Source organism: Eurypyga helias, unplaced genomic scaffold (genome assembly GCF_000690775.1).
Source record: "Eurypyga helias isolate BGI_N326 unplaced genomic scaffold, ASM69077v1 scaffold4857, whole genome shotgun sequence".
In the NCBI taxonomy this organism is placed as follows: Eukaryota; Metazoa; Chordata; class Aves; order Eurypygiformes; family Eurypygidae; genus Eurypyga; species Eurypyga helias.
The window spans coordinates 124,054-135,394 of record NW_010259698.1 but is presented as its reverse complement, the minus strand read 5'-3'; the positions used below and the strand labels follow the sequence as shown (position 1 = coordinate 135,394).

Sequence of the window (11,341 nt, the reverse complement as noted above, 5' to 3'; positions counted from 1 at the left end):
CACACAAGTAAAAGTTTCTAGCCATGATAAATTTGGTACAAAATCATGATGCAGCCATGCATGCTTTGTTATACTGTTGAAAACATTTATTTTTCATCAGGAAATTCTAATAGTCCTATATATATCTTTTTTAAAAGCAAGTAGAAAACTGATTAATGAAATATTGCCTATGAATTCATCCAGAATATTTGCACATTGTCTAAGTGGGATATTTTACTAAATCCTTCATTGCTTCAACACTCATATATTGATAGTTTCACTGAAATTGATACACCTTCTCATTTCATTTTCAAAAAGAAGTCACATCTCAAAGAAAATGTTTCCTTTTTCTAGTTTCTTTTCCAGATTCATTAATCACAGAAATGGGAATTATTTCATTATAGCAACCCAGACATTACATAACACTCTATACTATTGTTACAGATGTGCTTATAAATTTCCTGGTTAATTATCCACTTATCAGAAATCATAATCTTATGTCAAAAGTTAAGATTTTCCTTACCAAAATATCAGAGGTCATAGGTTACCAAACCAACCGTTTTATCCCACTGAAACAAACTTTTGGCTCTGAAACTCATAATCAGCCTGTGTAAGCATTGGATTACACATCAGATGCTTTGTGCCTGCATTTTTTTCTGTAAAGTGGCAGCTCCAGTCTGAGGGCTCTCTCTCCTCGACTCTGCTGGATTTACTTGAACGTGGGTCGGGATACACGGAGTAGTGTTGGGATTGTGGTGTCATTAGGTACATGGCCCGGAAGACACCCTACTCAGGGAGGCTAAGGGAAGTCTAAACACCAGAGAAACCCAAGGATATGCAGCTTAACAGTCAACTTGCATATAATGAAACATATTGACATTTCTCAAACAAGTCTTAAGAATATTTTGTATTCTGCAAAGATCTCCAATATTTCACCATTTTTCTAAGTTTTATGTGCTTCTCTCTCCTTTGAACATTTTTAGCTAGATCAATATTTTTTTAGTGTGAAAACATGGTAGAAATTCATTATTATTTTTTCCACAATTCTTTTGTAAGTTATTACCCTAAGGAAAGACAGCATAATTTCCAGTTGTATTGTAAACACACATTACTCACATATACATGTTCATTAATAAATTCTACTCCTCCTCACTTTTATTTGCTTGGAGGTGGAGACTATTTGAATAGCAAATCAGAAGTATTGATTAAGTAGTATAAAAATTAAGAAATCACCATTACAGGTTTTTATGTAAGTGAAGCTGCAATGATTAGACTTCAGTGTGTTTTAGAAGGAAGTTCCCAGTAAGTCCAGCAAAGATTTAACATAACCCAGTGACTTGGAAGAATACTGGTATATTCAAATGTTAGGATAAATTGGCAACAATTTAAGAAAAGAAACAAGAGGAATAGACTGCCTGTTGCTTGAGATCTTTAAACTGAGATGGGAAGGAAGGGGAAGGTCCCACTTATATATGTTTCCAAAACACAATGAAGAACTTATTGGGAACATTTTATAACTGGTGTTCTATAAAAAGCTAGACTTTGAAGCAAATGGCTTATGATCACTTTTTCTATGCGTTCATAAAATACACTTTTTGTGATGGTGTGGGTTGGGTTTGGTTTTTTTTTTAATTTTGGCCATATCAATATGATTTGGCAAGTCTTACATTCCTAGGGAACTACTGAATTCAGCATCAGGATATAGTATATTTTTTAAAAAAAGTTTAGATTCTGAAACAATTAATCCAGAATAGATTTCCTATAATTGTTGAAAACTATTTTCCAATGGTTGCATGAAGACGTTCACAAAAATATGTAGATTATCGCTGCCTTAACTGCCTTATATTAAAATTTTCTTAAAATAATTTTTCAAAGATTTCTGTGTATTAGACAATATACAGCAGAACACACAAAGTCATTAAATCATTGTCTTTCCCATGAATTCGTTAATATGCTTCCTTCAGTGATGTAAACATATTAATTAGGAAAAAGCCCACAACAGGAGATGAACCCCTGATCCATATGAAAAGTTTAATAATCATTGTACCACAGTGATTAGAATGATTATGGGGATACTGTGAAGAATTAATTTGCAGCAACTAAGCCAACAACTTTGCATTTGTTTTGAAAAACAATTATAGAGCTTAATTGGCAGCCATGTAATGATGACAGCAGTTATTTCAGTGATTGATTCTGAAATTAAAGAGAACTGGCAAACTAAATAACAGAATATCCTATATTAGAAAATAGAAAGGTTTAGACAGCATGTACCATATGTAAAATCCTGAAGTATGGCAAAATCCTAACCCTGATACAGATTTCATAGAAAAGGCTGATGGATGGGCACCAGATAAGATATTGTTCATCTTGGGGAAAAAAAAAGCCAAACCCAGAAAACCCGCAAAAACATAGACCTACTAAAGCAAAATGTGAGAAAAGAATAGAGAAAGGGTACAGAAGGGTCACAAATCAGCTGCGACTGGTAGGAAGAATTACTGATAGTTCACTGTTGCCTCTAAATTTCTCAGTGTTGATGCATTCAGAAACAGGAGGCAATGACTGGCATATTGAGATAAATTATTTAATGTTACTAGATTTTTTCTCCACAGTATTCAATTGATTTCATATTTCAATCAGTCATTATTAATCTTTAAAAACAACAAGTGCCCACAGCTGCGACTGGTAGGAAGAATTACTGATAGTTCACTGTTGCCTCTAAATTTCTCAGTGTTGATGCATTCAGAAACAGGAGGCAATGACTGGCATATTGAGATAAATTATTTAATGTTACTAGATTTTTTCTCCACAGTATTCAATTGATTTCATATTTCAATCAGTCATTATTAATCTTTAAAAACAACAAGTGCCCACTTAAAAGGTCAGGATCCTTGCTTTCCCTACACATACTTGTCAAGATTTCCCTTGGAACACAGAAATGCATTTCACAGCAGAGTTTAAAAACCTTCCTTCAAAAAAACTGGTACCTGGGCATTCTGACCATGCAGAAACAGGTCTATGGGTGTTAGAAGTAAAGCATTGGGCTGTATATCCAGGTCAGATCTTCCAGGAATATAGTTGCGGTGCAACTTCGCTTCAATCCATTAACTGTGGAAACTACCACTGCTGTCAGTAAGCTCATCCCTGCAAGTAACAAGAAACAGAAAAATTTTTAGGCTGTGATCCTTCAGATAATTAGAAAGAAAAAGTTGCCCTTTTTTCAAGGGCTGCCATAAAGCCTTCTGGAACCCCAAAGTGAGCCATTAGCAACTCTTGTGTGGTCTTTGCATCCTATGGAGGAGTGGGCATCTTGCCCACACAGGTCAGCAGAAATGGTGCAAGTTAAAGAGATGGTTGTGGTATAAAATGAGGAGAAGACAATACGTGGTTATGTAGTTTTAGGACTGCTGACAGCCTGAAGTGTGGCATAAAGAAGTCCAAAGCTTGCAGACATCAGTGACTAAGGTCCTTTATTCTTCCTTTGGGCCTCATGCGGACACTGAAAATTCAACCCTTATGTGACTAGTGGTAGTCACAAAATTTTCCTTCTTAAAACAGATATATATTTTCTTTGAAATACAGATTTTGACATTTGTAAATAGCTGTGTAACTGCAGACACAATCCATTTTTTACTTAGTGGACTAGCAGGGACAAAGCAGAGCAATGTCATCATTAAATTATCAGTCTCAAACTTGCTGTATAAAAAATTCTCTCCATGCTTTCTTCTGTCCTCTGGAGTGTAATCCTTCCTGATTTATATGTCCACATTATTTTTTTAACCAAATTTATGACATAATTTGCAAGAACAGTAAAGCACATGCAGGTACCATTTATGGTATAAAAAATAAGGTAGCTGTAGTCATGATGTATACCATACTCCCAATTGGATGGATAGCTTAGTTTGTATGAGTAAGTTATAATTACTTTTTGTAGACATTTGGATGAATACTGGTGACTAGCATAAAAGTAGTAATGATTTTTCAAAGTACAGAATTATTGATATCATTAAGATTGATATAAGAAGCAGTCTTGTGTGAAAAATGATATAATTTTGTGATATTTAACTACATTTTTATCATTACAGGTATGCTACAGCACACTATTTAAGATAAATATGAATAGGCTCTGAAAATTATAAGCATAATTTGATTTTTTTCCCCTCAAAGGTGGAAGCAAAATGGCACAGATATTGATCTTACCATGAGTTATCACTACAGGTTGGTTGGAGGCAGCTTGGCAATCAATAACCCACATAAAAAACAGGATATTGGAACATACCAGTGTTTGGCCACAAATTCATTTGGAACAATTCTGAGCAGGAAGGCAAAGCTCCAATTTGCATGTAAGTTGGGAAGATCATATTTATTAGAGCATTATTTTCCGATTAATTCTGCACATGAACTGTAATTTATTGGATAATTAAAGTATCATCAATGATTCTGTTCAAAAGGTTTGGCTTACTTCAGCAGTGCTTATCCTTAAAAAAATAATTCCTAGTAAATATTAATAACAAAACCAGACATCTGATGGCTGCTAGCCCTCAGGAACAAGAATAACTTTCAGAAAATTGAAAGGTCAAGGAAGATGAGTGAAATTATTTTAATTTAATAAAGGTATTTTCATTTTTTAAGACACTGCTTTTTTTGCTATATTGCAGGTAGTTACAACTGGGGTGAAGAATGTTACAAAAATTTAGGCTTTCTATTTTCTATAACATAATGAAGTCTAACTGAACCGTAAAAACATTGTACCCCTAATTGCCACACTGACATTTTGTTACATTAACAGAGTAAGAAACACTTATTCCTTACACAGTGTGCAAAATGAAGAGCAACGCTCTGAAATGTTTCATATTTCAGCTTGATTGGGCAGAGCACGTATGCTGCTGTGAGATTTGAAATTTATTTTAGTCTTGCTCCCCATTTCACTTCTTCACAACTTCACAGTCTTTCCCAGAACATTTATACGTAGTGACTAAGTTTTGTTAATGCCCAGGGAGGGAGGAGGAACCAACAACAACAGCCACCCTAGATATTACCTCCATTCCGGTTTCTTCAGTATAAAGGTCTGAGCTGTCTGTTGCTGGGAGAAAGCAATTGTTTTCAAACCTTATTAATAAAACATGTGTCTAAAGCCAGCCTTGTGTCGCTATTTCAGACACCAGCAAACGTATTAATTATTAATCTTGTTCCATTTCTCATAGCAAATCTCATGTCGCAAGGGTTATACAAAGGAGACGTTAGAGGTCAGGATGGTTCACAGACTCTTTTTCAGTAGAGCTGATCAAATAGTATATCGCTAGTATTTCATTTAATAATGTTTTACTCTGAATTTCTCAAAGAGCTTTTGATTCCCCAGAGCTGGTCAAATGGAAACAAAAATTTTGATTTGTTATTTTCCCACTTTTTCTGAAACATCTTTGCAAGCCAGCCTTCCTTTATGGAAAATTATTACAACAGCTGGAGATTAAATTCATTTAGCAACAGGATAAATCCCATACTTTAGAAAGAAGCAAGAATAGATGGCCACCTCAAAATTGTCTATGAGGTAGACAAAGAGGTATAACAAATAAAAAAAAAAGGGGGGGGTGGGGAGGACCCAACAGGAATATCAGTAAAAGAAGGGCAGCTCTGATGATTTTTAGCCTATCATCATACCCAATGATTTCATCTTTAAAAAAAGGGGGGTATCCCTGATCCTTCTATCCCTGATCCAAATGCCTGGAAACACTTTGGTTTCCCCTTCACTGCTCTCCCAGCCTGTAGGGAATCATATTGGCTTGGTACACCAGCTCTTTTGGCCAGAGCTGCTTTATGTAATAATTGATTGCACTTCCTTCTGTGTCTACCTATCACCATTTCATAGCCACATATAGGAGCAAAGCTAGCTCTGTAAACTTGTCTTGTATTAACTCTTTGCAAGGAGAAGGTTTTGGAGAAAGCTGAAAGAAGGGAAACCTTATGGGAAAAGCCACACTGGTAAGGAGAAAAGTCCTTTGTCAGGATACTGATCCATCCTTCCCTACATTCACAAGTGTGTCCCTGACAGTCCTCAGGGAATGAAAGATGCTGGTTGGCACAGAAGTGTCTCATCCTCAAGCTCGTGTTGGAAGTGTGATCCCTTGGAAGTTTTCCCCAGTAGAAAAAAACCCCAAACAAACAAACAAAAAAACAAACCACCAAGCTGTGAGCCACAATGCACAGTTTTCTTCATGGGACTGAATTTTCTAAGGATCTAAACACGGGCATGCATCTTCCCACAGAGAGTAGGCTCTGCAGAGCCCTCTTGCAATTCCCCCACTCCTGGTGCAGCTGCTGGACAGGGCTCTGCACTCAGACAAACCTGAGAGAAATCATGGGTGATTTCTGCCTCTGTGAGGCAAAGCATATCTCAGTGCGATGCAGCCAGTGCAGTTAACAGCCAGAGGAATTTTTGCCAGAGAATGTTTGCCAGAGAATGGACTTTATTGATGTCATTAAGTATTTTCAGTCGTTAAATACCAGTTCTTTAATACTCCATCCTGGTTAAGCCTTGTCTCTGAATCACTTAACTCACCAAAGGTTTGAAGTTTCATGACAACATACAACAATCACAATGAGGTAAACATCAAGCAGTTCTTTTAATTAGGCTTCATAACCCCACCAAGACAATTCCTGAAGTTACTGCGGGGGTTACAACAAATTTGGGTCTTGTTTGTCTACAACAGCAACAGACAAAGCTACAACTACCATCCTGCTTTACTGCTCCCAGTCTTAACAGCAGCCATACAAAGGTAAATATATCCTATATTCAAGCAGCACACTACTTTTTCAGTAGCTGTGACAGACATTTACATCCTTTCCCACATAAAAGACAGGACAGACAAATTGAAGGTTGTCATTTGCATTGGCAAACACAAACATACAGGAAAATGCTTCAATTTAGCAGCATCACTGTGAAACTATGAGCTTTAACTTGTCTTACAATAGAAAAAAGCAGTACATGGAAAATGTTATAATGACCTGATGAGAAGAGTGGAACAAATTACCTTGAAACAGTTATTTCACAGTTAACATTTTCTTATTTCTTATTTCCATGTTGCCATCCAATTTACTTCTTTGTTTCAATGAATACTTCAGGCTATATCTTAAAATCCAGACAGGCAGGCATGTTGATATTATGACACTTTCATTCAATACCTAACAAAGTGGGACTCTTCCCTGAATCGGGCTGCCTGGCATATTATTGTCATTACCATAATAAATAATTGAATCAAGCCTATTATCCAAGTAACAGGTTTTATGTGTATTTGTATTTTTACTACAAGGTAACTAACCCTGAGTTGGAGTTTGAATTAACAATACCTCTAGAAATATACTGTGCATCTCAATGGGTGAAAAATACTTTTTCCTCTGTTCAAGATAGTGAGCTTTCTGAGTAGCAAAATAAATGCAGTATGAGATTAGAAATATGTCTTCAGATTCAGCTGGAGTTCAATGCTTATCGTCTATTAAAAACAGAGCTGCCAAATGAAAGCTGCGGGTAGAATATTGTACAGGAGAAAGTGGCATAGATTATTAAAGCTACAAGCTGAAAATGAGAGACAGCATCAGGGAGAGAGAGCAGAGCAAGACCACATAAATGCATTAGTGGGATACATAGGATGGCACTCCTACATTACTCATACTTCCTGCAAAAGGTTTATTTTGTCATAAATAAAGTTGAAAGTTCCCTATAAACCCTGTGCATCTCCTGCTAACCAGCAAGCAGTGCATTTTGAAAAGCTAACGTGTTTTGCAAGAGCAGGAGCTGTTGATCTGGATCTTCAGTCTGGTTAAAAAGCATTGGTGTCAGATCCCAGCTCATGCAGTCAGAGTCTGACACAGACACCAGGGACCTCACACAGGTTTGAGTTTTGAGCTTTGCTCCCAAGTCACAACCTGCCATCCACATGGTACTTTGTCCCCTCCAAGTTCAGGACTGACATCCAACACAAGGTCGCTTCCGCTCTGCATAGAGAGAAGGTCAAAGACAACTCCGTGGCGAGTTCATCTTTGTGAACTCTGCAAGAGTCAGCCTGAAGAAAGAGATGGGACATGGAAAGTTTTCCTTCAGGTTTTACAGAACTTAGTTTCCGAAATGAAGATGCTTGTGCACAAGCTTCCCAGATGTCACAGGTTTTGCATGCATATGGGAGCAGACACCTCTGATGAAGCAGCTGTCTTGAACCCCACCACCAGCAGAACCACCTCCCAAAGCTACTGCAGAGCCTGACCAGGCACAAACGCAGTGGCTGTGCCTTCTGAGCCAGAACTACCAGTCATCTTCAGAATTCCAAAGAGAAAAAAACCATCCACATTTAAAGAAGTGTTTTGAGCCATAAAACTGGAGTGTCTCCTATTCTGTGGTGCTAGGATTCATTTATATGCATATTAATGAGGTGCTTTGCAAAAATCAATTTGTCTTAATGAAGAGCATCTAAATTGTATTTCATGCCTTAAAAAAGACAAACAAAAACCTGTTACAGAGAAATACTTAAATATGGCTTCAACCAGAAGTCTATCCCAAGGCACACAGGGGATTTATTTTAATTATTTCATCAGTTTTAAGTAAAAGTAACTGTGTGCAAACAACTGGTCTTGAGGGAAATCCCTATAACTAGCTGCAGTAAAACAGCCTGTCCAGGCCTGTTACTAATTCTTTCCATTCTCATATACTTTCTGTGACAGAGACATTAACAGATACATAGGAGAATAAAAAAGAACAATTAAACAAACTAGAAAACAAAAAGAACCCACCATGAAAAAGAATCACAAGTGAACGTAATTCATAACTACTCAGGGCATAAACCCAGAAAATTCATTATTAACTGAAAATATTTAGTTGCCTAGGGATCTTAAATTAGATTCTCAGTCAAATTGTTCTACCATCACTGATGGACAGTCATAGTGATTGCAGCTTTCTCAGACCTCAGGACCCTATTATTTATCATGAATTCTCAGAAACAATGGCAACAATTTAAATTCATGAACAGGATTAGTCATTTTGTCCTGAACCACACAGAAGGGCACACAGCGGAGACATTAGAGCACGTATTTAAAAGTTTTCCCCAGTGCTACAAGTGAAGGATTTTTCCTTGGCATTTTTGGGCTGTAACCATATTGTCATGTTTTTCAAAGTGGTGCTCAGGGGTTTTAGTTGGTGCTTATTCTCAATAGCATATTTCTAAATACCCACATCCTGCCTCCTCTCAGCCAGTGACGATGCGTTCATAGCAGCATGGGTAAGAGTGAGAGTGCTGGGACACTTGGAACAAAATCTGCAGCTCCCAAGCGCTCTCACGTGTTTTTCGTCAGATAGAAGATGACACAGTTTTGCTGCAATAACTAATTAAAGAGGTAATAATCCCTTCCGGACAGAGTTCTGAAACATAAAATAGTCGTCCATCATTAGCATTTAACTGTTTCAGGGGAAATATATTGAAAGCAATCAAGTCCATTTAGTCTTTGCTAGATCATGACAGTCTGAGCATTACCAAAGCCCTGTTAAGAGTGACTGTCTGTGATATGCTCAGCTAGCACAAAAGCCCACTTTTCATCTGATTACTTCATCATGTTATTTACCTTTGACTGCACACAAATTACAGAAACATCACAAAGCAATACAGCATGCCTCAAAATGTCATAACCCATTTTACTTGTAGTATATGGTTTGAAACAGAAAATGGAAAAATCAATAGACTTAGATCAGATAGTCTGAATTTACAAAGTCTGGACATGCATGAATTTTCATCTAAATGGCACAAACATTTCTGGATTGGTTGTTTTGTGGTATTGTGTGTGTCCAGAAATCCCTCTGTAACAATTGTATTTGATTAAAAGGTGTGCTAGATGTTGTAACTACCACCTTGAATAAAGCTCTCTGGGTCTGTAAACTGATTGTTAATTCATCACCGCATGCAAGGGCTGGCATGCTGATCAGGCTGCCTAGCAGCTTAGATTGAAAGAATGAACACTGCAACTCCTCTCCTTCTCAAAAGGAGGTATATTCTTAGTTCAGCCTTCAGTAGGCATTCAGGGATGGCCAAGTAAAAACTGAAGAGGATATAGGAAGAAGACCTCAGCTTTCCAGTGGCAGAAGCAGGTCACCACCAAAGTTTTACTTCCTTTACTACATTCCCTAATATCCTATAGGGACACTTCAGGTAAAGTCAGTCTTGCCTCTATTCTATTATAACCTACAGATGCAAAGCAATGCATTAAAGCCTACCTTCCCGTTTTGAAAGGTCTTCCTTCTGTATATTGGGGAAACATGTCCCAACTTGCAGATATGTAGAGAATTAAATCTGAAACAGTGTCCTTTCCAGGCCATGCACAGCTCCTGATGATCCTGGCAAGACCTCACAATCTGCATCTCCCTGTCAGCGAGGGGAAAAAAAAAAAAAAAAAGGTACCCTGCAGTAGCAACACTCTCTGCAGATCGATTCTGTCTGGAGGATGGAAATACTAGTGTCATCTCTCCTTATGTCACTACATAGGCTTACAGCTCAAAATTGCATTTCAGACTTTTAACTATTTAAAGAATCCAATATTACTACAGCAGCAATACCTACGTCTCCATGTGTATGGCTAGGTGAATTGAAAGTTTCTGAATAGAATGAGTGACAGTAAATATACCAAGAATTCAGTGTATTACTTGGAAATATAGCCCATATTTTGTCAAAACCCTGCCTAGAGTAAAAATAAACTGAACTTTCATTTATCAGCTCTGATTGCTATGGACACTTTGTGTCAATGCTGCAACACTCTCTGCAGCAGCTCCCCATGGTGGGGTCTACATCAAGGTCTTTGCTTAATGGATGCTCTCCATGGAGCACACCCAGTAGCTTCAGGCATATTTTCTTTTCCTACATTTCTTAACAATGCTTCCACATAAAATTAGGAAAGACATGGTGAGAACCCTATATGTATTCCTGTAAGGGGTCTGTACACTGCTCTAGCAACCCTGAAGTGGGGTACTGTGTGTCCTTCAAGGCTACTTTGAGCCAAGTATTTGCAGGAAATGAGTATGACTGATAGAGTTTATTCACTCAAAGACAAAAATGCTGTAAGACCTCACTATGTTCAGCTTATCTTTCTGTATCTGTCCAGCTTTCTAGTATTTATTACTTTGCAGAAGTCTTTGCACTCACAGGCTTAAGGAAAAGCAGGAACCATCAACAACCATTCAGGCAAGAAGACTGGAAGGGTTTCACCTGCTTGCTGACAGGACAAGGGTGGTAACAGCATTTCTATTTTTAAAGCTCAGATACTACAAGAATAGATTATGGAAATATCCAGACATTCCCAAAGATGGAAACAAAATCTTGAAGTCTTAAAAGCGGAA

The 11,341-nt window shown here is 37.5% G+C and overlaps 1 protein-coding gene across 1 annotated transcript in view; it reads left to right on the top strand.

Moving 5' to 3' along the window:
* The window catches only part of CNTN6 (contactin 6), an 88,615-nt gene that overhangs the window by 3,259 nt on the left and 74,015 nt on the right, over positions 1–11,341 (top strand). Inside the window, exon 2 of the mRNA XM_010154729.1 lies at positions 4,144–4,319. Within this exon, the coding sequence (XP_010153031.1) occupies positions 4,144–4,319 (176 nt within the window). The remainder of the gene's footprint in view (positions 1–4,143; positions 4,320–11,341) is intronic.